Below are 27,327 nucleotides of genomic sequence, written 5' to 3'. Positions count from 1 at the left end.
CGCTTTTCAAAAAAATATGTATATTCAAAGATTTGCACAAATTCTCACGATTTTTCTAAAAAGAATAGCCAAAGAAATCTAAAAATGACACACAGATGCGTTCCCGGTCTTAATGGGTTAATGCACATCAGGCTTACTGGAGGTTTTATACGGCCCTCCGAGGATCAGGGGCCTCCGAGGATCCAGGGGCCTCACGAGGACCCAGGGGACTCACGAGACATGAGTTCAGCACCAGAGGAAGACTAGACCCAGTGGTTCTCGACCTTTTCAGGCCGTGACCACCCAAAATAATCATATTTGAACTGGGGATCCCTCGACCCTGACAAGCACTTAAATTTAGTTTGACTTGGTTCCACAGATAAATATTGTGAACATAGCAGGCCGTTGTGAGCTTGCAAATCTGATATTTTCACAGTGTTTGCCTCTTTCTTATATTATTTGACAATTTGGCCAATGTTTCACCAGTTTTTATAGTGCAGTTTGTTGGTAACTTTTTGGGGTATTAAAGAGGTCTTAAAAGTCCTTTACATTTTGTCACTTCACTGTCATTTCTGGCTCCGCTAGATCTGCCATGATACAGACTACTGCCATTTCAAGGACGCCCAGTTTGGTATGTACCCAGCTGACACGCGACGTCAGTACAACGTTGTCCCAACGTTGTACTCCAACGTTGGATGACCGTTGGATTTTGGTTGTAAATGAAAGTTTGTCTGACGTCATAACCCAACGTTGGTTAGACGTCATAACCCAACGTTGTTTAGACGTCATAACCTGACGTTGGTTTGACATCCTAAACTAACATTGATGTAACGTCAATCTCTGATGTTATGTAGACGTTGATTAAAGGTTGGACTCCCAACGTTGGATACCAGTTGTATTTTTGTTGTAAATGAAAGTTTGTCTGACGTCATAACCTGACGTTGGTTTAACGTCAATCTCTGATGTTATGTAGACGTTGATTAAAGGTTAGACTCCCAACGTTGGATACAAGTTGTATTTTAGTTGTAAATGAAAGTTTGTCTGACGTCATAACCTAACGTTTGTCTGACGTCATAAACTGACGTTGTTTTGACATCTTAAACTAACGTTGATTTAACGTCAATCTCTGATGTTATGTAGACGTTGATTAAAGGTTAGACTCCCAACGTTGGATACAAGTTGTATTTTAGTTACAAATGAAAGTTTGTCTGACGTCATAACCTAACGTTTGTCTGACGTCATAAACTGACGTTGGTTTGACATCTTAAACTAACGTTGATTTAACGTCAATCTCTGATGTTATGTAGACGTTGATTAAAGCTTAGACTCCCAACGTTGGATACAAGTTGTATTTTAGTTGTAAATGAAAGTTTGTCTGACGTCATAACCTAACGTTTGTCTGACGTCATAAACTGACAAGTTGTATTTTAGCTGAAAATTTATATCGGGTTGACGTCATAGTACAACATTGGCTCAACGTACAATCAAAATATGACATATTTCTAACGTTGCATGTAATCACGTTGTATTTTAGTTGAGAATAAAATGTCAATCCAACATTAGCAGGACGTCAACCTCCAGAGTTACCTTGTCACGTAGATATCTTGTCACAACAAGATATCAACGTTAAAATAACGTCTCCTGTGCCCACTGAGTGGGCGGTGGGAACAGGACATCTTCCAGACGTCATTTTGACGTCGATATCTCATCATCACGACGTCAGACAAACAACAACAAATTACATCTTGTTTCAGTGTCAAGTTTTACCAAGGTGAAAATACAATATCAGACAATATTATTTGACAAAGTTTAATAAAACAACATTATTATATATTTTTTAAACTTGTAATTGGCACATTTGAATAGGTAGTATAAACAAACAGAAATTACAAGTCATATTGTTGTCCAAACAGTTACAGGTTTGGTGAATAGGTTCAGAGCCCAAAGTGCCTTTGTAGGAAAATGATTCCATTTGTGAAACTTTAAAATAACTAAACAGTACAAATCAATAAAAACAATGAAGTGCATTCTTTGAGGCATGTCTATAACATATGCACCAAGGGCAAAAACGTTAAAAAGAGAGAGAAATAACACTGAGCTCCCGTAAATCACTTGGAGAGTCTTCTCTGCATCATTCTGTTTAATTTGTTGAGGGTTGCATTCTTCTTTAGTTCCCCTAAAGATAAATGACAGGAATAAGCTATTTTAATAACTCTAACTTGATTTTTACATTATGAAACATCTTTATTGACTGACAGATATCTGTTCAAAAGTTTGGAATCAGTGAGAAATTATGATTTTGAAATTAACTGAGTTTGCAGATATGAGTACTGTCTCTGATGGAAGGGCCATCACAATTGCTTGATCTAAATCCTATGTTGGGAACAGCTATACCGTAAGGTTCATGAGAAGTTTTATACAAACCAGTCTCAAAGTACGGCAAATTCTACTGAAAATATGGGGTGAAATTTGACACGGATATCTAGAGAATATGACATCTAGAATGCCTAAGGTCTTTAAAGATATTGCTGCACTTGGTGGATTATTTAATGAACAGAAATGTTGAAGAATATAAGTTATTATTATTATTATTATTACCCTTATTATTATTACTATTACCATTATTATTATTATTATTATTATTATTATTATTATTATTATTACCCTTATTATTATTATTATTATTATTATTATTATTACATTTATCATTATCATCAGTGTCTTGGCTGTACTTACTTAATTTTCACAGTGATTCCAAACTCTTGAACTTAGGCATAACTGCCAACGTATATAAAAATAATCAACATTTTGTAGCACTCCTTTTTGAATTTGAAAGATAACGGAAAGGTCAAGTTACATCGGGCAATTAAAATGTTTAACTTACCATATGCAACGTCAAAAAGACACAGGCCCCGGGGACTTATTCTTGCCATGATGTCAACAAAGGTTGTACTGGAGTGTCAATTCATGTGACATGAGGAACGGCATCATTCTTCTGGGTGCATGATCCAATGAATTACCTCCTGTGTCTCCAACCATGACAACCTGAGAGTATGGTAAAAGTCACAGGAAGGAAAATGCCATATTAAGTGGACAGCTAAGATATTATTCTATCGTTACACCTCTTAAGGTCTTTAAACACCAGGGACATGACGAATAAATTATACAAATACTTCTTTAGAATATATTGATGCTATCGCATCAAAACTATTCATATACTGTATATGATGCCTCATTTTTATAGCCGTTAACCTGATGCCTTTAATAGCGGTGAAAAATCAAACTTGTTTTAAATCAAAATTATGTTGCTTTATTGTCAAATAATAGTGAAGTTCAGTGTGGAGGTACTTACCCGATGTATTCTACTTGAGAGGACCTTCCACCTCTTGATGTACCACATCTAGCATGAAAATAAGAAATACACAACACATTATGAATGAAAAATATACTTGACGCAAGATAGAGACTTCTCACAATGGCCTCATGCCGTGGCACAACTACTTCAGAGAAAACCCAAGAAGAAATTGTATTGTGAACCCAGTATGGTGAATTATATCGAATCGTTGGTTGAGTGAAACTTCACATCCCTACCCTTTCAATATTAACGCTATAAGACTGCTTTTACATTACACTGCTGACTGTAGACTAATGTTTACTAGTTTATCTGTGCCTGTTATGTTTAACTGTGTCAAAAAACTATCATCAGGGTGCCCAAAGCCCTGTGGGAATTTATAACTCAATTCAAAATGTTCCAGGAAAGTCACTACCGTGGGAAACCTGAATCATCTAATTCAATATATATTTTTAAATTACAACCAATTTAAAGCATATTACCCCTCAAATTAACGCCCTGATATTATACTTACTTCGGACTTGGTGGAGGCTCACCAAGTCTTGATCACAGGTGTTTGGAAGCTGAAGTAGCACACGCACACGCACACGCACACGCACACACACACACACACACACACACACACACACACACACACACACACACACACACACACAAAAACAGATTAGATAGGCTACCTCTGCCTTCCGAAACATCTGTGGACATTTAAATTCAATATGGGCTGGAACAGCGTCGAAAACGACAGCTATCAAACCTACAGTACACCTACTTCATTATCAGCTACTGTATATCAAGTATCGGTTATGGCAAAATACTAACTGTTCTTCACTCTGTTTGGGCCATTCAACTGTACAGGACTTACTTCAATATTTCAACTTAAGATGGCTTACCAATAGATCTTCAATATAGTGTTTACATTCCTCAGAAATGAAAAAAAATTTGAGAAAACGTTGTATTATAGTTGCTTAACAGCACAAATTAAAACCAACAAAATATCAACGTCTAATGGCGTTAGAATTTAACGTTGTGTAGACGTTAACGTCATAACGTTAAGAAGACATTGGACTTTGGTCTCAATACCCGACAACAGAATGTCGGTATTCTTTGTCAATTTGACGTTAGCATGATACGTTGAACAGATGTTGGGCATTGGTTACTTACCAACACAACTTAAAACCAACAAAAATCAACATTTAATGATGTTAGAACTTAACATTGTGTGGACGTTAGCATAACGACGTTAAGCAGATGTTGGGTTTTGGTTACAATACCCGACAACAGCATGTCAGTATTCTATGTTAATATGACGTTAGCATGATATGTTGAACAGACGTTGGGTATTGGTTACTTACCAACACAACTTAAATCCAACAAAAAAACAACGCTTAATGATGTTAGAATTTTACATTGTGTGAACGTCAGCATAATGACGTTAAGCAGACGTTGGTTTTTGGTTGCAATACCTGACAACAGCATGTCAGTATTCTATGTCAATATGACGTCAGCATGATACATTGAACAGACGTTGGGGATTGGTTACTTACCAATCAATCTTCAACATAGTGTTTACATTCCTCTATTATGTTTATTTTTTTTAGGTGGGCTTTACTGTTAGGCTTGGCCAATATTAGACTGAAAATAATGTCTTACAAGCTAATATAATCAAAACTATGATAAAGGCTACACAAGGCTATTCAAATGCAACCAACCCTTATGCCTGATTTTTAGTTACACAGCACTGTCTCACACAAAAATCAGGCTGTGAGGCATGTGAGCTTTTACCCTTCAATAACACACATTCCCAACTGAAAACATGAATCATGCATGAACAACAGAACTTCACCTAAAATAAGACATTAGCTTTAAAAGCTGCAATTCAAATGTTTAACTCAGCAGCACCAAGCCACCAACACAAAGCAATGGGGATCAGTCCATCTAGTTAATGCAGTATAGCCTCTTTCTAGTTCCCACTGTTTTGCCACAAAAGGCAGGTACTGTAACCATTTTGGGCAAAGGATTTACTCAAACAATGCTGCCAGTTTCAAAAACATGCAAAGAAAAGGAAAAGAAAACAACAAAGCATGACTGATTTGCAATATGAAGAAATCACCTCACTCGGTCATAAACAGAATGTAGAACTTTATTTTAAAAACAAACAGTCAAATATTTCATTTCAAGTTAGAAGGAAATTAATTATGAACTCACCTGTGCAAAAGATTGTGATTCTAGAAGTCCTGGGATGGTCAAAAAAACATCTCCATGCACAAACAAGTATCTCTTCCTGTCTTCTCTCCCTCCAAATTCAAACTGCAGGCTCCTGCAGCAGTTACTGTTGCCCCGCCCAGTCTGGTGTTATACAACTGTGGTCCCACCCACAAGTCCAATGATTCGTCCAATGAAAGAGCAGAACGTTGCTATACTGCTCAGTGATTTGAGGAGACATTTGACAATCCAGTTTGAAATGTATTATTATGACAACATCCATACAACGTTGCAGTCTAACATCATTAGACGTAGATATTTGGTTGGTTTTAGGTTGTGTTGGTAACTAATCAATAACCAACGTCTGTTCAACGTATTATCCCAACGTCAGGTTGACGTCAAATACTGACATGCTGTTGTCGGATATTTGACCAAACCTCAATGTCTGCCCAATGTTATTATGTTAAATGTCAGTTTACATTGTATGTGTCATATGGCATTATGCTGTAGGCCTAATGCAAAAAGTGAAATATTTCCCTCAATCATTTATTTGATTAGCAATTAATATAATGCAAAAATAAAGAACTGCAACAGCTATGAAACATGAACAATGGTGAAAATCAGTACATTTACTCAAGTACTGTACTTAGCATTGTATTTTTTAAATTCACTTGTGTGTTTCTATCTTTTGATACTTTATTATTTTACTCCACTACATATCAGGGCAAACAATTATTTTACTTTTTGTGATTGATTGATTACTTTATTAGTCAGAAATGTAAACAGCATGAGGTACAGTCATGCATTTAGGCTGAAAGGGTAACAAAAAAAGTGTCTGTCTGTCTGTCTGTCTGTCTGTCTGTCTGTCTGTCCATCTGTCCGCCCTTCCGTCCACCCAGTAGTACATACATAGTGGTGTGGATGATAAACGGTGTCACAGTCACACACTCTTGCTCCATATGTCACAACTAAGGAAGACCCTGGTTTTGAGGTAGGCCGGTGTCTATGCATTGTAATGTATTGATGCATTTCTTTTCATATGGGTTTATTATTTAGGGCAGCATAGGTTACTGGTTAGATAATCAGAAGGTCCCCGGTTTGCCTCAAAGGCCCTGGACGGGGCGAAGTGTCCTGAGCAAGACACTGTAGGGGTGGACCCTACAGTCCACCCACCCCAAGCGCTCAACATAAAACATTTGAGCAGCCATAAGCTGAAACTGAATTTGCCCTCTGGAACTAAGGAAGGTCTCCTGAAGCAAACTAAGGGCAAATTATTGACGATAAAGAGTTGACATGGCTGTCTACCTACCTCACTGTCGGTCGCATTCCTTTAAGATGCAGCTGGCTGATCACCGACAACTAACATCTGCTAAAGCGGAAGGGAAAAGGTATAACTGGCCTTAACCATGTTGCCTTGGCTCTAAATCCACACTGGCAAAGAAACCTGTAGCTAATCAGTCTCATATACAGCCACGGGTTCACTATAGGTGGGATGCTGGCATGTGCCCCAGGAGCAACTTGATGGTATTTGTCTGAAAGTCAAATTCAGTTATCTGGAAAAGGCTGAGGGTTATAGAACTGCACAAACACCTCTCTGGGCCATGGGGTGGCCCTGTAGCTCATCTGGAAGAATATAGTTGAACCACAGATGAAACAGCTACCAATTGCTCTGGTTGGACTATTGCAGGTTAAACAGATGCTAGATCATTACTCTATGTCAGAACCTTCAGTACTTATTGTCCATATTCTACAGCCAGACTATGTTGGATTTTGTTTAAGTAACAGCCACATTAACCCAGCAAAATATCTACATCTAATGAGGTTTGAATGTTGAGGAGATATTTTCATTATGAAGTTTAGCAGACATTGGGTTTTGGTCACAATACCCGACAATAGCATGTCAGTATTCTACATCAACACGACGTTGGCATAATACGTTGAATAGACGTTGATTATTGGTCAGTTACCAACACAACCTAAAACCAACCAAATATCAACGTCTAATGATGTTAGACTGCAACGTTGTGTGGACGTTGTCATAATAACGTTGGGCAGACACTGAGGTTTGGTCAAAAATCTGACAAAAGCATGTCAGTATTCGACGTCAACCTGACGTTGGGATAATACGTTGAACAAACGTTAGTTAATGGTTAGTTACCAACACAACCTAAAACCAACCAAATATCTACGTCTGATGATGTTAGACTGCAACGTTGTGTGGATGTTATCATAATAACATTGGGCAGACATTGAGGTTTGGTCAAATATCCGACAACAGCATGTCAGTATTCAACGTCAAACTGACGTTGAGATAATACGTTGGACAGATGTTGGTTATTGGTTAGTTACCAACACAACCTAAAACCAACCAAATATCAACGTCTGATGATGTTAGACTGCAACATTGTGTGGACGTTCTCATAATAACGTTGGGCAGACATTTAGGTTTGGTCAAGAATCCGACAACAGCATGTCAGTATTCGACGTCAACATGACGTTGGGATAATACGTTGAACAGACGTTGGTTATTGGTCAGTTACCAACACAACCTAAAAGCAACCAAATATCAACGTCTGATGATGTTAGACTGCAACGTTGTGTGGACGTTGTCATAATAACGTTGGGCAGACATTGAGGTTTGGTCAAGAATCCGACAACAGCATGTCAGTATTCGACGTCAACATGACGTTGGGATATTACGTTGAATAGACGTTGGTTATTGGTCAGTTACCAACACAACCTAAAAGCAACCAAATATCAACGTCTGATGATGTTAGACTGCAACGTTGTGTGGACGTTGTCATAATAACGTTGGGCAGACATTGAGGTTTGGTCAAGAATCCGACAACAGCATGTCAGTATTCGACGTCAACATGACGTTGGGATATTACGTTGAATAGACGTTGGTTATTGGTCAGTTACCAACACAACCTAAAACCAACCAAATATCAACGTCTGATGATGTTAGACTGCAACGTTGTGTGGACGTTGTCATAATAACGTTGGGCAGACATTGAGGTTTGGTCAAGAATCCGACAACAGCATGTCAGTATTCGACGTCAACATGACGTTGGGATATTACGTTGAATAGACGTTGGTTATTGGTCAGTTACCAACACAACCTAAAACCAACCAAATATCAACGTCAATTGACGTCAAATTAATACGTTGATACAACGTTGGAAGTTGACGTTGGTCCAACGTTGGATTTTGGTTAGCTGACGTCACAACCTAAATCCAACCAAAAATCAACGTCAACGGACGTCGCGTGCCAGCTGGGTAGAAAAATAAATCGGGGGGAAAAAAATGTACACCTGTAAAGCTGTGATGATAAACAAAGCTGATTCTGAGCTATTTTTGCTGAGCAGTAAATATTCGGATCGCGTTGTCTCTGGTTCTGTGTGTTTTTTTTTGTTTGTTTTTTTTCAAAACTCGTCCAAACTCGTCGTTGGCAGGCTGAGCGATAGCAGAATTCGACGAATTAACTTGTCTATGGCAGGCAATGGGTTAAAGTCATAGCTATGGGGCATGAAGCACCCATAACTCCGTCCGAGAGTGTACACAAATGGAACCAAATGGACCGTAAGGGTCCATTTGGTTCCATTCGTACACTCTGGAAATTACAGACCAGTAAGACTTTAAAAAGCCTGAGCCAATGAAGCCATGCTGTAATGTTGAAACAAAAAAAGACATCAATACTGTAAATGCTCTAGGGGCCTAGCGGTTTGGGTGCATACCACACATACTGTAGGCTCTATTGGACGTCGGGTTCGAGTCCCGATCCCGATGACCTTTGCTGCGTGTCTCTCCCCATCTCTCTCTCCCCGTTTCCTGTCTACCTCCTGTACTATCAATAAAAGGCATAAAAGCACACCTTAAAAAGATGTAAACGCTTTCTAGTATATAAATAAAGTAGTATCTAGTATGGGTGGTACTCGAGACTCAATTGTGATAGCTTGTGAACTCAACAACAATCAACACAGGGATAGGGCTAGAACCAGAGCTATTCAAGGAGAGTTACGTCACCTCCGTCCACTTCTTCGGGCCAGGTGTTCTACATAGCCTTCTATTGGCGAATAGTGACAAAGCTCTATTAAAACCGGAAGTTTAGGGAATGCATTGGAGTCTATGGGCGTTTGTCACTATTTCCAGTTTACATGAACCACGTGACCGACGCTGTTTCTGCCCCCTCCGTGGTGGAACTCTCTAATACAAGGCTCTGGTTAGAACTAAACAAGACACAAGTGGGGATGATAACTAAATAATCACAAGGCAGGTGAGACAAGACAGGTAACAACAACAAGGGCAGATAGGAAGTACAGGAATATTACTACAACATAAGATAAACAAGAAACGCCAGGAGATCAACAAACTAACACAGAATTAGAGGAACAATACACTTACAAAGTAAACAAGCAACGAGGCATGAGTTGATTAAACACCTAAACCAAACAGAACAGGGATACAAGTCATATTTTTAATGTCCAAAAACTGGCCGATGTCCATGCAAGGGCTGAGAATCAGGCTGTGACAAAAAAGAAAGTTACTTAAAGGACAACATCACCCATTTTCAACCTGTCATATCCTACCAAGGATAAGAGACTATATTACACTGGGAATGGGGAATTGGAATGAATGACTACATTGGTTTTTAAGTAAAGAAACATAGGAAAAGGAAATTGGGAAAAAAAGGAAATTAAGGTCTGGGATGAGAATAAGACAAAGAGGTAAGACGTGTAAACGTAATGAATGCAGTGATAGAAGAGAGGTTTTTATTTGTTTGAGCAATGATAGTAATTACTGTGAAGACAGGCAGTGGTTTCAGCGGTGAATAGAGTTAGAGATGGCTTCGTTTAAGGAACGCCATGTTGCTAATCACAGCACATAAAACTATACAACTCAGATAGTTTACGAAATCACACTATTTTGGAATAGCTTCCAAATATCTGGTAAAAAAGGCATGAGGATGATCAAACAAAAAACATACAACATTAAGACCTTTAACCCATTTAGCCCATTAAAACCTGACGCCAGTGTGTTAATGTATCATTATCAAGTAATGTACATAATACTAGGATGGTCATTCATTACCGTCAATGAGCTGTTGCTCAAGCAGCGCAATAGCCATTTAGTGATGGATAATTAACCATCAATGGGTGAATTTAATGTGAAAAGATGTCTTCATCTTTGCCTCTGATATATGGAATGTGTATGCATGTATGTATGTATGTACGTACAGCATGCATGTACAGTACAGTGTGTGTGTGTGTGTGTGTGTGTGTGTGTGTGTGTGTGTGTGTGTGTGCGTGCGTGCGTGCGTGCGTGCGTGCGTGTGCGTGCGTGTGTGTGTGTGTGCTACTTTAGGCTAGTGGATACCATGTTGGCTTTACACGCGCGAGACCGGGGTTCAAGTCCCGGGCATTACATTATGCTGTACTCCAGTAAAGTAAAAAATACCTCAAATTTGTACTCAAGTACAGTACTTGAGTAAATGTACTTAGTTACTTTACACCACTGGAGAAATGTTTTACAAATAAAACAAAATAACGTGTGTGTGTGTATTTTTCAAACAGTACAGAAGGTGTCTTTCAACAGATAACTAGTGGATTTGTGTCTCTGCTTGACGCTGCCTTGTTCTGTGCAGCTCTCACACCCACCACTACCACACCACACCTCCTCCTCTCAGCTGATAGGAAAAAGCGAGCCGCCGCGCGCTCCGTTTCTCAAGGTGACTCGCAGCATCTGGGAGAATTTATGGAGTGTGAGGTAATTTATTCAAAGCGCGGACGTTCCCAGAATGCTGTTATGGGGCCGTTCAATGGGCGGCATGAGGTTCGGCCGGGGGCGTGGAAGCGTACCGGCCGGGAGACTCACACGCGCGCGCACACACACACACACACACACACACACACACACACACACACACACACACACACACACACACACACACACACACACACACACACACACACGCACACACACTCACACACACATGCGCGCACGTGTATATGTATGCACACTCAAACACAGTAGTACTGGAGTGTGCATATGCTTGTAAATCGCACATGTAAAGTCATATTCAGTGCCCTCAAAGGTCCGTTTTTATTCTCCGGATTAAAATGAGCACTCTGTTTTTTTTTTTTACAGAGGGCAGCTGCCTGCTTACTGTTCGACCTCATCGGGCCAAATGCAATAAACGTGAACACGCACGTTTTTTTTGTTGCACGACGGCAGTGACTTTACGCATGTCCTGTTGCATGACACTGTATAGAGTGTTAAGCCAGGGACATACATTATGCATGTTGTAGTCTAGCGTAGCCAGACAACTATTCCACAATCGCTGAATGCTATAGAGTCTAGAACTACACCTCACGAAATCCAAGAGAGGAAACTAGCACTTCCGTTAACGAAAATATATTTTTTTAATATCTTTACATTTTATTTTTTAATTTCCATTTCTGCTAAGCAGCAAGCTAAATATACTTAGATGATTTGTATTTATATTAGGATAAATTTGCGCGACTGTAAAGACAAATGGAAGTGGGGAGGAGGCTTCACATCCGGTTTATATTCTAATCATGATCAGAGCTTCCGAGTCCCACACTGTATGACCGGAAACATTTGAAAATTGTGGGAGGCAACAGTCTGGCCACGTGAGACTATGCATGTTGTGTTGCATACAAACCCGATCTCACACAACTTAGTATATATATTGCACGGAGTGTCATTCCGTGCATAGACAACTGGAAAACCCGAAAATCCGTGCATAGCCCCCTCGCATCTCCCCCATTGTGACTAAACCATTTCGGAGGCGCGCAAGCTAACTGGAGCCACGTGAGGGACCACCGAGTGAGCTAAAGCCAACGAGTTGCCGCCCCGAACGTTGTGACGTTCGCTTGAGCCTACTCAGCGCCGTTTGGAGTTATGTACCGATAGGCACAGAATCGTAAATCATGTTGTGGGGAATGCTCTGCTTCCGGGTTGCAACCGGTTACGCCCACCGTGGGACTCGCCGTACATGTGCACAGATTTGGGGGTTTTCCAGGCGACTAGGCACGGAATGACGTGCACTGGGTCCGTGCAATGTATACTAAATTGTGTGAGATCAGGCTGTGCACACAGTGTGTATAGTGTTCCGCGTCACGGAGCAGGGACACAGGTGACACGGGTGAGAGAGACGGAGTGAGGACTTAAAGGAGGTCACAAAATCAATCGTGCTTCCAAACGCTGCACGCTGGACTAATTGATCAACCCGAGCTGTAATTAATGGCCGTGCCACTTCCACAAAGAGGAAATACATGAATAGGCTTCATGTGACAAGGTCAATGAGCCAATACCTCGCCTTAAAAAAACAGGAATAAAAAAGGGAAAGAAAAACACGTCGATTCCCGTGTGACTTGACTGTTTCAAACGGGTCGTTTGTCGTTAACCACTTCATACTTCATTGAACGACTGCGTTGTGAGCCGAACGCAGCCAATGTACAAACTCACAGCGATCGATAAAGCTTAAAGTGAAGCATTAAGAACTTGAAACCCAGCGTCCATATTCAGGAGGGAACATTAGCCAACAATAAGCAATCTCTATCAAATTAATCTGTGATAGCCAATTGTAGATCGGCTATTTTTGGCGAAGAGACTTGGTGTAGACAAGGTCAAAGTACAGTTGGAATCCAGTTCTACAAGACTACAGGGGTTTTAGTGGTTAAAGGGATAGGTCACCCAAAAAAAAAATTCCCTATCGATTAGTCACCCCATGGAGACTTGAATTCATGGATATTTTTTTTTTTTTGTTGCATTCCTAAGCCAATAAGGTGATGACCAGTGGACCGGTAGGCTGTGTTTTCGGTAGGAGACACACAGGACACTCTTTGTGTCTCCTACTGGAGTCATTTTGGGGATGAACTATCCCTTTAAGGCCTGTTTTATACATTATCGTGTGATGGTGTCAGGCCAGTTGGGAGTAAATTTACTTAATTTACTTTACAACACTGCTGGGAGCTGCAGTGCCAGAAGAAACCGACGAGAGTCCTCCCTAAAACCCCGGGTCTAGATGTCAGGGCATCTGCACACCAAATCCAGAACTATGCTGATGCATTGTGGTCCAGGGGGTGGGGGGCCAGTGCCCTCCACCCCCTGGACCAGCCCTAGACTGAACACACCCTGGGCCAGTCACTGTCTGTCTGTCTGTCTGGCTGCCGTCCTGGCTCATGGTTCACACTGTGACAGCTTGGAATTATCTTCCTTTCCCTGTCATATAGGCTCTATCCACAGCAGCCATATTGGAGAGAATTTGGGCCTCTTGGAACCAAATGGACCCGTAATGGACCCTTACGGGTCCATTTGGTTCCATTTGTACACTCTCAGAGTTACACACCCGTAAGGGGCCCCCCTCAAGGAACCATGAGGGTCCCTGGACCACACTTTTAGACCCACTGGTATAGCAGAGTGTATCCTGTGAGCCAACATGCATAATATCAGCACCCTGACTCTCTTTGACCAGAATGTAACAGAGCCTTCATTAGTATCATTGGCAACACCTGTGCAGGAACTCCAGGAAGTATGGAAGCCCCAATTTCTTTCCAATATGGCTGCTGTGCATGGAGCCTATAGACAGGTTTCCTGTTAGTAAACATTGAGAGGAATATGACCGCGCAGCTGCGGGGGGAAGCCTATGGGTGCGTTTGGAAATTACGCACCGGAGCACACTCGCCTATTAGTTTGTATTGGCCAGTGCGCTCACTGCCGCTCAGGGCTGTATTTTCGAACGCGCCTTCCACCCCCAGGCATGCGCAGATTGCGCATTCTGCTCTGTGATGACGTCGCTCGGAAACCCGTCTATAGTGGGAGTTCTCGGTGCTCTGGTGTGAATATAGCCCTCTGATTCTCAACCTTTTTTCAAAGACCCCCATTGTTATGAATAAATTAGGCCATGGAACCCCTTCGATATCGATATGTTATCTTTAGGACCACAATCTACACTGTGAAATTGTCAGTGTTAATATAACTAAAACATTTTACCACCACCAGTGGCCTATTTGTACTCTCTCAGAGAATAGACCTGCACGGGTCCAATTGGTTTCTAACAGTCAATCATTTAAGGACTCAATTGATAAATGTATTGATTGATAAATGCTGTGTATATCCAATATATTCATCTGTCCTTCCAATCCTGACATTCACAAACACATTATCTATAAACTTTGATAAGTAGTTCAAGCAGGTTAATTACATTCAGCTTCAAGCCATGGGGTGAACTGTACGGTTCTTATTAGGACGGCTACCTTGTTCCACCTTTCCCTAGGCGGATAGACCAAAAACTTTGGCTGTATTTCAGATCCCATGCCCCCTAAAGTCTCTTTACACCCTCCAAAGCCCTGGTATCGCGCTATAATGCACGGTGCCCTTCTGACTGTGGCTTAGCCCGCTGCCAATCAGCACAATAAAAACACCTGTCAGTATCAACCTTGCAGACTGGGAGCCAGAAAAACCAACAGGAGACAGAGCACTACATCAAAACGTAACCGGTTAAATAAATAGCTATCAAAAGACAGTCGCAGGCTCAGATGGTCCTGAGCTGTCAACCATGCATCATGTGAAAGGTGAATGTTGTCCAACATAATTATTATATGGCCTTTTACCGCGATAGATTGCACGTTATATTTATTTATGTCCAGTCAGTCCAAGTGCAGACGGCCAGGTCAGTCCCCAAGTCTGTCATTCTACCCATGTGCTTGTGTATTAAAATGCGCCATGTTTTTTTTTTCACCTATTGGTGGCCTATACTACAGTATGCATACCTGACCAGCCCAGGCACAGAGGGCCAGGTGGTCAGATGTCAAGTCATCTCTATTGTTACACTGTCTTAGATATTACATTGTTACCAAGGGCGCCGATACTGGGTGCATTTCTCCTTTCCGACATGTCGCCTTTCCGACGTTGACGAACCCTATACCTAACCCTAACCCTAACCCTAACCACACGCGGAAGCCACTAGTCGGAGTGGTGAGATGTCGGAATGGACAGTGAACACCGCCGATACTGTGGGTGCCTCGGGGCTAAAGCACCCAGGAGAAATGACGAGCACCCATCACAAACTCATCACAAAAAAAGAAAAGGAAAAAAAAACTACATTTTCTTTTTTTGCTAACATAAATCCTGTTTTTACTAGTGTTACTGCTTATTCTACTTGTTCTCTAACCTTACCTGTATCTTTGCCTCATCCTTAGTCCGGTTCTGCTATCACAGGTGAATTTACCTCGTGATCAATAATGGTCTGTCTGTCTGTCTGTCTGTCTGGACATGTTTCAAAAGTCTATGGCCTCTGAATTGCTGAAATCCTAGACTAAAAACAAACAAACAAACAAACAAACAAACAAAGCCAGACGTTAACTCTTGAAGTGGCCTTGAGCAAAGGCAGCTCAACTCCCTCTGAGAGATATGAGATGGGAAAAAAGATGTGGGGTAAAACTCATGTCTATTCTCTAGAATAAACCAAATGAAATGCAGATTTGCATTTATATCAGTAACTCCAATTACCGACGTCTTTGTGAAACGATCAATTCATATAAAACTGCTAATATGCCATACACCAGGCAATGTTTAATTTGCAGCTTTCACACAGAGAAAATTGCATCAGGCTTAATGGGTGTTGCTGCCCACACCCCAACCTTCGCCTTTGAATATTAATGTTCCAGACTGTATCTATATTGCCCTTTCCCTGTAGCCCGCTGGCTTGGCCAAACCTCAGATTGTGACAGGTTTTGGCGTGCGACCAGGGTTGGCATCCTACAATCCAGAATCTCACGTCAGTTCACCGCCCTCTGAAGTGTGCAGTGGTGGAAAAAGTACTCAAATGTTTTACTTAAGTAAAAGTATCAATACTGCAATGTAGAAATACTCGGTTACAAGTAAAAGTCTGGTGTTCAAAATTGACTTGAGTAAGTCAATGTTGGTATCAAAATGTACTTAAGGTACCAAAAGTAAACCCAAAAAAAAATTGCATCGCGACGCGTTGTGAGCTTGTAGATTGGCTATTTTCAAATAGCTTAGGTATAAAATAGGACTGATGTGGTTAATGTATGTTTTATAATGTAATACATTATATCTGCAAAGTAACTAGTAACTACATTTTTTAAATAATTGTAGTGGAGTAAAAGTACAATATTTCCTTCTGAGATGTAATGGAGTAGAAGTAAAAGTATTGGAAATTGTAAATACTCAAATTCTTCAAAATTGTACTTAAGTACAGTACATGTACTTAGTTACTTTCCACCACTGGAAGTGTGGTTGCCCTCAAGTTGTCTCTCGCTCAACCATAACAACTTATGTTGTGTTGTTAGTAATATTCAAGAAATAAAGGGTGCTGTACGAGCATCACAAATTCTTTATACCATAATTAAACCCTGTGATTGCAGACCAAAGTAGAAACACAAAACTTTTGGCTTTTGAAATAAAATGTGCAATATTTTTTGTGACCCAAAATGCATCAAACAAATTCAAATAATCAGTCAGGGCATTGACTTCCAATATGCAAATGAACAGAACAATATCAAACCCTGATCTTTTGTCCCTCCTTCAGTTGATAAAATAAATCTTTGCGATGCGATGTGAGAGTGCGGTCTAGCCAACACCAACTTGTGACTCCCGAATCGTTACCCTCCACACTAGCATCAAGGTCTTGAGCTCTCCAGTGTTGTTAGCTAAGCTGTCGCGCCGCAGTGCATCTGCGTAGGAAGGTGCTGCGCTGCTTGCCTTTCCTGGCTTTGCCCTCGGTTGGCTCCCATAGTGTCAATGTTCCTTTTAAGTTCCTTGAATGATTCCAATGGAAATATATTGATAATAATCCAGTGAGCAAACACTGAAAATATTCAAGTTTGAGGTGTTACAGTATACAGTACAACTCCTTTATATAAACACATTTATATTTCTGACCAAGTTTAATACTAATAATACTAATAATATTTTTGTATTTGTAATGCACTTTTCATTCACAAGGAATCTCAGAGTGCCAAAAGTTTGGACGTGTGAACTGCAACTTAAAATATTGAACCGTCTTGTTTAACCAATATATTCCCTTTGTTATCACCAAGTATGTGTTTTTCAATGCCCATATACATGGACAGGAAAATACCCTTTCACTTGTTTTGATGGAAATATATTTTAAAGTATCTTTATATTTCCAATTCTGCTAAGCAGATAGCTAGTCTTCGACTAATTTGGTTTCCAGAAGGAGTTATTTATGAGACTGCAAAGGCGAAACGGAGCCGCGGGACATCCTGCGTTATACTTTCTATACATGTTCAGAGCTTCCAAAGTACAGACCGCTAGAGCAGAGAAGCATTTAACAAAATGTGGGAGCCGACAGTGTCCGACACATCTGTCCCGGGAGACTAATTAAAATGAGCTCTGGGATTGCACCATTAACCCATGAAGACCTGAGGCCGATTGAACAAAAGCCTTCTACATCCTTACAGTTTTCTGAAAAACATATTTTTATTTTGCTATATGGTGCTCAAACAACTTTTCCATGTCAAGGACCCCCAAAATGATATGTATTTGGCTGCCGACACCCATCTCAACATATTTTGTTCCAGCGACCCCCAGAGGCAAAGATTTGAGTTAATATGTTCCTTTTAAAAATGTATAATACAAAAATGTTCACGATTGTTCATGAGAAGCAGATCTACAAGCTCATAGTGCAGCATGAAGTGACCAAAGTATAACATAATGGCTAAAGTGGTTAAAATCTAAAATGACATAGGTGCTTTCCCGGTTTTAATGGGTTAAAAACGACCCCGTCCACAGCCTGATGAAATCCCTTCAAAATATGACTGCTTCAGTGCTACACACACATACTCGTCCCTTCAATAAAGCTGCACTATGCAACTGTCCTGTTCTACCCCGGATTTGAACCCGGGTCTCCTGAAAGTTTCACCACAGGGCTAACAGAGCCTGCATGCCTGCTTGCTCTGGGGAGAAAATTAATTTTAACCTTCAGGTCGAAATCCGTGTCAAACCAGAAACCAGAAACAGGATGGTGTCAACGGTCGTGTCCAACCTAGATGGATGTAAACGTCTCAATAGAAGAGCAGGGAGACTAAATACAACCACCCCCAATTGTATAAGTTATATTGTTTTAACCCATTTAGTAGAAAACTAAAACGCGCTTGCGTTCAATAAAATAAATAAAGCCAGCACTTTTTTTCATGTACCAGAAGCTATGGTACTGGCTATTATTTTCTTACTTTAACATACTCTATCACACAAAATAACATTTTATTCACAAACACAAACAAATGGGTCAATCCGGTTCCATTTGTACACCCTCAGAGTTACAGACATGTAAAGAACCAGTGATTTAGACTCAGTCTTTCTTATAGTTTGCTATTTATGCCACTTGGAAGATTTATTCAATCACAGGCATAACATAAAAAATAAGTGTATACTATCTATGATGATATGTTTTCGCGTGGGAACTAGATTGCTCTTTTTTGCCTCCTGTCTCAGAGATATTCCTCCTTGAGAGGTTACTATAAATCTTGACAAGTTGCAATCTAATGGCGCAGCGTGACTAGCAATTAAAAAGTACTTAGTAAAAAGTAATTTCATAGATGTAATTCCTCTGTGCTGCAATTTGATGTCTGTGAGTGTGTGTACATGTCAGGCATTCCGTAGGTCGTAACATCGTTTCATGATCAACAGGTATTATGATTATACTAGGAGGAAGATATTTTTCAAAAAAGTGTACATAAAATGTTAAATTTATGTGTTTATGTGGACACGCTGTCACGGTGCGAGACAGGTGAAGACCCAGAAGCAGAACAATGCAGGCAAGGAAAGGTCTAATACAAAGTATTTATTCTGTGTTGAGACAGGACTGGACTGGAACAGAACATCATGACAACATTTATAATCTGATAAGGCAACACTCACAAACTCAGGGCTTAAATAGACACAGGACTAACAAGACACAGGTGAACTCAAAGACAAATCAACACAGGGATTGGCTGGGGCACAACAGGACACAGGTGGAGAACAAAACTAATCAGAGGGAGGTGAGACAAGACAGGAAACACTAACTAGGCTAAACAGGAAACACTAGGACATCACTACATAATAAAAGTACAAGGAGAACAATACTACATAATACTATTCAGAGACACAGATCCTGACAGTACCCCCCCCCCCCCCCCTCAAGAGATGGATTCCAGACATCCCAAAAACAATGTCAAAACACCTAGCAGGGTGGGTGGAGAGGGGTCGGAAAGGAGGGGCTCAAAACCATAAACTGGACTGGCAGGACCAAGTCAGGACAAAAACATTGTACTGGCATTGGGCAAGGCAAGACAAAAAACTAAACATAGGCGGACACAAAAACGAACAGACTTAACTGATTGCGAGAGACACAGACAAACATGCAGACAAGCACATAGACAAACAGACTGGCACAAGATGAGACAAACCAAGAGACAAACATACTAACTGACAGACAGACAGACAGGCGGTCTGACATAACAGGCGGTTAAACAGGACAGAAGAGGGACTAAAAGACTGGGGAGTAGACAGACGTACAAGAAGACTGGCATACATGCTAGCAGACATACAGGCAGACAGACAGATTGGAAGAGCAGTCAACGGGTTGGTTTGTGGCCCAAACGAACCTCTTGCAGAGGGGCCTGGAGCTCCAGAGCCGAGCAGAGGGGGCTGGGGAGAGGTAACAGTCTGGGGAAACTGAGGCCCTGAGACCCGGGGAACAAAAGTGCTGATGGGCGGCGGGACTGGGGCGAAGACAGACCTCTGGAGTGCCGGTGGAAGTTCATAATGTCCCGATTGCTTAGGTTTGTCAGCTGAGGAAGCTGACAGGGGTTCAGGTGGAGCAGAAGCCTCTGCGGCGCTGAGCTGCGGCGGCGAAGCCTCTGCGGCGATGAGCTGCGGCGGCGTGGCCTCTGTGGCGCCGGGCGGCGGCTGAGCCCCTCTGGCGCTGCTGGGCGGCCGCCGAGCCCCTCTGGCGCTGCTGGGCGGCGGCTGAGCCCCTCTGGCGCTGCTGGGCGGCGGCTGAGCCCCTCTGGCGCTGCTGGGCGGCGGCATTGAAGCCTCACTGGCGTTAGGCGGCGACGGAGCCACACAGGTGCTGGGCTGAAGCGGAGCCTCTCTGGACCTGGGCAGTAGCAGCGTCTCGTCGTCGCTGGGCGGGGATGACTCTGTACCACTGGATATCGGAGTGCGCCGGTGGCGACGGGAGCGGCGGCGACCAGACCTCCTACGAGGCTTCGACTGGGCACTGGGAGAAGATGCAACTCGACCCAAGGCAATGTTCTGCAGCACCAGCCCCACAAGGACCACCCAGAGCCAGGCTGGTGCCGATGTATGGACCTTGGTCTGGACCCGGCTCAGTGTAGCTAGGCATTTTTACCTGGCTACAGATGTAGTTCATGGTCTTTGGGAGGACAGGCTTGCGACAGGCAGGTTGCAGGTGCATAGCCCCAATATGTATTGGAGGAGCAGGTTGAGGAGTAGGGGCAACAGAACTGGACTGAAGAATGAGCTAATGAGAGAGCAACGCACGGCTGTGTGCATGATTGTGCGTGCGTGCGTGCGTGCGTGCGAGAGAGAGAGAGTAAAGCTTGGCCCTTGGCCAAACACAGCCCCCGTCCAGGTGGGTTGATTAAAAGGCACTGCTAACACACACTGTCTCAAGGTTAAGTAGCCTGTCCACGTCTGTCTGAATCCACAGGCTGAGCAGAGGCTTCTTGGAGCCTGGACAGGAGCACTAGAGAGCGGTGCTCCTCAAAGTTTTTCATGTCAAGGACTCCCTAATTAAGGTGTATTTTGGCTGCCGACCCCCATCTCAAAAAATATCTTGTGCCAGAGACCTCCAGAAGCAAATTTGAGTTAAAAAATGTTTGCTTTTGATGATGTAATAACTAATTTTGCCGGGGACCCCCTAGAACCCCCTCAAGGACCCCTGTGGGTCCCCAGACCCCACTTTGAGAACCACTGCACGAGCACTGCTTATCAACGTCGAGTCCAGACCACAGACAAACTTAACCACTTTCAACCCGACATCCCTATTCTGGGCTGTGGGCATTCACAATAGTTCAAACATTGTTTTGCGTGACACGGTCATACAACAACGTACGGTAAAGAAAAAACAGACACAAAAAGAACAGGGCATTAATTCATGGAAAAATACGGAGTTACATGATATACATTATGAAAGTTGTGAATGTGTTTTCATTTCCAACTCTATGGGGGAGAGAGGATTCCGAATAATCCGTAATTCAAACCTTTTCGCCACAGCAATGGAAAAGTAGAATTAAAGTTCATTTATGAGCTGCTGTACAGGGCAATATTTGAATGCCCTCCAAAGTGTCTGCAGGCATATTTTGCCTCCCCTGACTGCAGCCGTACAGTGCAAGTTCACACGTACTTTTGGTGTAATCACTTTCTTTTTTTGCTGCATACGGTAGAAGGAAGGGTAAAATATATGGACGCTGTGCTGAGGGTATCAAGAGTGAAATTGTGTTCATAAATTTTCTTTCCCTGAGGTTGGATATAATCCCGTCCTGTATTTATGTGGCAATACGCAGAACTGAATTGCTCCACATGGCGCGCCTTTGAGCGCCCTCCTCTTGGGAATTCCAGTGGTGGAAGTACATTACCGCAAAAATAAATGAAAGTATACCAAAAAAAGTAGCAGCAACGCAATGTAGAAATAGCCTACCGCAATAGACAGTATAAGGCACAAAGTCAAAATTTGAATTAAAGCAGCACTATGCAACTTTCCTCTGCTACCCCGGATTCTACCCCGTATCTGACAAGAATCTTGACCATCAGGTCAAAATTCTTGTCACATCATGTGTCTAGGTGAGACATGATCTTTGACACAATCTAAAGCAGCCGAGACGAAATACAACCACCTCAATTGTATAAGTTATATGGTATTATATTGTATATTGTAAAAAAAGTTACATAGTGAGGCTTTAAGTAAAAGTACAAAAGTATTGAAATCTAAATATATTTACAGTTCAAAATGTGTGAAATCTACTTCAAAAATAGCAGATTGAGCTTGTAGAGCTGCTATTTTCAGCAGTATAAAATAGGACATACGTGACTAATGTATCTGTTGTTTAATAATCTAAATATACAAAATAACTAGTAACATAATAACATAATAAAGTAGTGGAGCAGAATAAATGAAAAATTGACATATTCAAGAAAGTAAAAGAATTGTACTTAAGTGCAGTACTTGAGTAAATGCACTTCTCATCAATTCCAGCCGTGCAAGGGGGAGAATTTGTCATGTTACAAAGCACGCGGATCGCGGAATTAGTCTTTAATTACTGTGTGAAATTAAATACACTGGTCTGGGACAGCGAGCGCGGTGGAGTTTATATATTTGGCCCAAAAAAACGGTTCATTTTAGAGGACTGGAATTGAGTTGATTCAGTTGAGAGGCAGTTCTCACGCCGCGGAGCTTGAGACATTAATCTCTCTTTGTTCAATTAGGGATCATGTCTCAATGATGTTTGGTACAGTACAGCCCAAAAAGCACTCATTACTCTGATAGTGAGGAGAGCTAACAGGCAATCACTGCCACTGAGATAGAGCAGTGTGTGTGACCTTAAAAGACCTTCAGAAATGCAGGGAATATACTGGGCAAACAGAATTGTTCCCTTCCCTATTTTTAACCATCAAATGATGTACTGTAGAACAGTTTCTCAAACTTTTTCATTTCAAGGAACACCAGTTTGATATACGTTTAGGCAACAGACCCCCATTTGGTCTGATTTTCATCTATGGGCCCTCAATCTACACTGTAAATTCCTCAGTGCTCAGCCAGATTATGTTTTCGGTCCTGTGCGTCTGTCCATCTGTGATTCTGTCTGTGAACAGATCTCGGGCACCACTGGACCAGGACACTCCAGGTCATACCGACAGACAATAGCAATAGTATTTCCAAGATGACTTGGCTTATGACGCAACTCCCCATATAGTCCCCACCCCTTTGTGCCTCACTAGATATTGGGCCATTTTGTGTTTACTTCAAAACACTTTTTGCTACTACTCCTACAGATTAGGTCCAAAACTCAAATCGAATTTTGGGTAGAATACCCGGCCTGGCGGAGATCTGCACTCTGATAATTTAAGTCACTAGTGGATTATGTGTTACCAGAGCACCTGGAGGGCAGTCTACGACGTCCGTCATTTAGGACTCAACTTGAAAGAGTTTGAGGATACATTATGGACAACTCTATCAACCTGTCCATACTTATGGGCAAGTTCAGGTATCTCCATATATGGGCAAGTGTTTCAAACATGCTATATTTGGGCAAGATATCCTCAAACCCTCCCACTCTCTCATACATAACTGATGTCATAAGGGCCATTCACACTGAGCACTATAACGATAACTATAACCATAACGTTCACCATTGTATTCGTTATAGTTGTGATGTGGACTCTGTCATCCACTTGACTTAGAACAGTTTATAATAATATATTTGTATATAGTTATAATTATAGTGTTCAGTGTGAACGACCCTATAGACCGGCCTCCACTAGCACTGAATGAAGTGTGCTGTTTACCGCCCCCCTGTGGCAGATACATCTCTGTGACGATATTGCAGTCCTGTGTGATGTCAGTGTGACATCGTTGTGATATGGTGTGGAAGTGACAGCCCACACGGCACAGCAGCAGCAGCAGCAGCAGCAGCGGAGCAGAAAATCAAGATGGCAGATCTGTCTTTATACTTTGCAGATGGCCATGGCGGTTTGGATGACTTTGGTTTGGATGACTTTGATTTGGATGACTATGGATCAGAGTGCGAGGAAATCTGCATCACAGACTTCCTGGAAGCAGGGCAGGACAACCTCACTCCTCTAGAGAGGCTAGAGAAGTACGCCTTCAGTGAGAACATTTCCAAAAGGGAAATGGTGGCACGTGGTCTGCTTGATGTGCTGCAAGAGTTCATTGACAATGAGAATGACGCTATCAGCGTGATGGAGACGGCTGCCAGGATGTCAGACGATGGAGATCCCACGGTGCGAGCTGAACTCGTGGAGCAGGTCCCCAACATTGCCAGGTTCTTACATGAAAGGCGGCCCAACTTCCCAGCCGCCTTCTCGAGATGCCTGGTTCCGATTGTGGTGCGGTATCTCACAGACTCAATTAATCAGGTGCGGAAGACCAGCCAGGCAGCCTTACTTGTTCTGCTGGACGAGGGCCTCATACCCAAGGCAGACACCGAGACAAAAGTCTGTCCTGTTTTACTGGACCTCACAGAGCCCAGCAGTGACGACAACTGCAAAATAGAAGCTGTTGCCATCATGTGTAAGCTGGTAACCATGCTGAGCAAAGACACCGTGGAGCGCCTGCTGCTGCCACGCTTCTGTGAGCTGTGCGGTGATGCCAGCCTCTTCCAAGTCCGCAAGGCCTGTGCAGCTAACTTTGGCGAGTTATGTTCCGTTGTCGGCCGGGATGCCACAGAGAAACTGCTGATGCCAAAGTTCGCCGACCTGTGCTCAGACGGCCGGTGGGACATCAGGAAAGCCTGTGCCGAGTGCTTCACTATAGTCTCCAATTCAACCTCCCCAGAGGTGCGACGCACTAAATTGTCCCCGCTCTTCATCAGCCTAATCGGTGACCAATCCCGTTGGGTGCGCCAAGCTGCCTTCCAGTCTCTGGGACGTTTCATCTCCACCTTTGCCAACCCCTCCAGCACAGGCTTTCTCTTCGGGGAGGAGGGGACTTTATTGGAAGTCCCCGGGTGTACCTCAGAAAGTGACTCCTCTCTCAACTCCCTAAACTGCTCTGAAATCAGCGGGTGCCACACAGAGGCAACCATCACAAACACAGCCTCCAACCAGGATGGCTGTGCCATGCCTTCCCCGGAGCACTTGTCAATGGTGGACAATGTGGATATCCACTGCTTTGACGACACCCCTGCCCAAACTCCCTCAGTGAAGCATGAAGGCCACCTTAACACCACACCCAGCAACAACAACAACATCCCCATGGTCTTAGAAAGCAATAGGAACGGCTACAAAATTGAGCAGGTGGACGAGAACTTTAAGTCTTTTGACTATAGGAGGCCTCCTTTACCAGACATCAACGGGGAACTGATAATGCTAAATAGTCAAATGACAGCGAGAATGGCAGAAAAGGAGGACATGAAAGATGAAGAGGAAGGGAAAGAAGAGGAATGTCCTACCTCAAAGTCCAGTTCTGGTAAAGCCCCCAGTGACCAGCTAGATAAACCGACTGATGCCAGCCCCACTGAACCTGAGGCATCCAGCCAACACCAGATCCAGATCGACAGCCAATTGGCGGAGAGTGAATTCCCCGAGGTCCAATCGCAGACTGTCACAAGTCCCACAGAGGAGGAAGCGACGGCAGAGCCTCCCCCTACGTTGGATTCCTCCCCTGTCCATGAGCAGTGGGAGAGAGAGACCCAGGAGGGCCCCTCAGACCACAGCAGCGTGGAGTCTGAACTGATTGAGAGCATGGAGGAAGAGGGGAAGGAGGATTCTGTCCCTAGTCTGGCCTCCGAGGAGAAGCCCAAGGTCCAGAATGTGATCCCCCAGCAACTGTTGGATCAGTACCTGTCCATGGCGGACCCAGCACATGCCCAGACCATAGACACGGAGATAGCCAAGCACTGTGCTTTCAGCCTGCCCGGCGTGACCCTCACCTTGGGACGGGAGAACTGGCACTGTCTCAAGGATACGTTTGAGACCCTGGCTACCGATGTGCAATGGAAGGTTCGCTGTACGCTGGCCTTCTCCCTCCACGAGCTGGCGGTGATTCTGGGCGACCGGCTGACGGCGGCTGACCTGGTGCCCATCTTCAATGGCTTCCTCAAAGACGTGGACGAGGTCCGCAACGGCGTTCTCAAACACCTCTACGACTTTCTCAAGGCGCTCCACGCTGACAAGCGGAAGGAGCATCTGCACCAGCTACAGGAGTTCATGGTGACGGACAACAGCCGCAACTGGAGGTTCAGATACGAGCTCGCAGAGCAGCTGATCCTGATCATAGAGCTGTACAGTCACTATGACGTCTACGACTACCTCAGGCAGATAGCGCTCACACTCTGCTCGGACAACGTCTCAGAAGTCAGGAGGATCTCCTACAAGTTGGTGGTGACCATCCTCCGCAAGCTGCATGCATGCAGAGTTCATGACCTTGGTCTCAACTTCATCAACGAGCTCATTGAAAGGTTCTGCCAGTGTCCCAAGTGGGTGGGAAGGCAAGCCTTTGCCTTCATCTGCCAGGCTATAGTGGAGGAGGACTGCATGCCCATGGACCAGTTTGTCCAGCACTTCTTGCCCAGCTTGCTCAGCCTCTCCTCGGACCCCGTGGCCAACGTCCGCGCGCTGGTTGCTAAGGCGCTACGACGGAGCATCATGGTGAAAGCATACTTCAAGCAGCCGGGCTGTGCCTATTCAGATGAGCTGGAGGAGACAGTGATGACCCTGCAGGCTGACAAGGACTGTGATGTTCGCTTCTTTGCCACCTTGGACCCCAACAAAGCCCTGATGGAAACGTCTCCTTTAACCACTTAAAGCCTCTAGACTCAGTAGCCTGCCCCAGCGCGTCTGATATCTGGTCTAGAAGGGCGGATTCAAAATCTCTGGCGAAAACAACCAGTGGCTCCCATTGGTTTACCGATCTGTGCGCCCGCCCCCGCCCCTCGCCCCTCCTCCTCTCCCAATGTGCAGCATTGAGAGCCCTGACGTCACGACATTTGGAGCGACGCCCACTGCATGCACTCTGGTTGGTTGGGGAAATG

At 43.2% G+C, this 27,327-nt stretch overlaps 1 protein-coding gene and 1 long non-coding RNA gene across 2 annotated transcripts; one reads left to right on the top strand and one right to left on the bottom strand.

Moving 5' to 3' along the window:
- Nucleotides 1–1,786: 1,786 nt before the first annotated feature.
- LOC311055203 lies at nucleotides 1,787–5,613 on the bottom strand. Its single transcript, XR_014601771.1, has 5 exons — nucleotides 5,537–5,613; nucleotides 3,846–3,894; nucleotides 3,332–3,379; nucleotides 2,864–3,024; nucleotides 1,787–2,155 (listed from the first exon to the last, which is right to left on the bottom strand). It is a non-coding gene; the product is annotated as an uncharacterized lncRNA (long non-coding RNA).
- Nucleotides 5,614–24,265: 18,652 nt separating this feature from the next.
- Nucleotides 24,266–27,100, top strand: LOC311054536 (serine/threonine-protein phosphatase 4 regulatory subunit 1-like; the record flags this gene model as incomplete). Its single annotated transcript, XM_084070548.1, has 1 exon — nucleotides 24,266–27,100. One exon carries the CDS (start codon nucleotides 24,266–24,268, stop codon nucleotides 27,098–27,100), a length of 2,835 nt encoding a protein of 944 aa, XP_083926674.1.
- Nucleotides 27,101–27,327: the final 227 nt, after the last annotated feature.

This window comes from Gymnoscopelus microlampas, assembly GCF_963454915.1.
Source record: "Gymnoscopelus microlampas genome assembly, chromosome: 11".
Lineage (NCBI taxonomy): Eukaryota > Metazoa > Chordata > Actinopteri > Myctophiformes > Myctophidae > Gymnoscopelus > Gymnoscopelus microlampas.
Note: the sequence above shows the minus strand (reverse complement) of the source record. Positions and strands in the feature narration are given on the sequence as shown.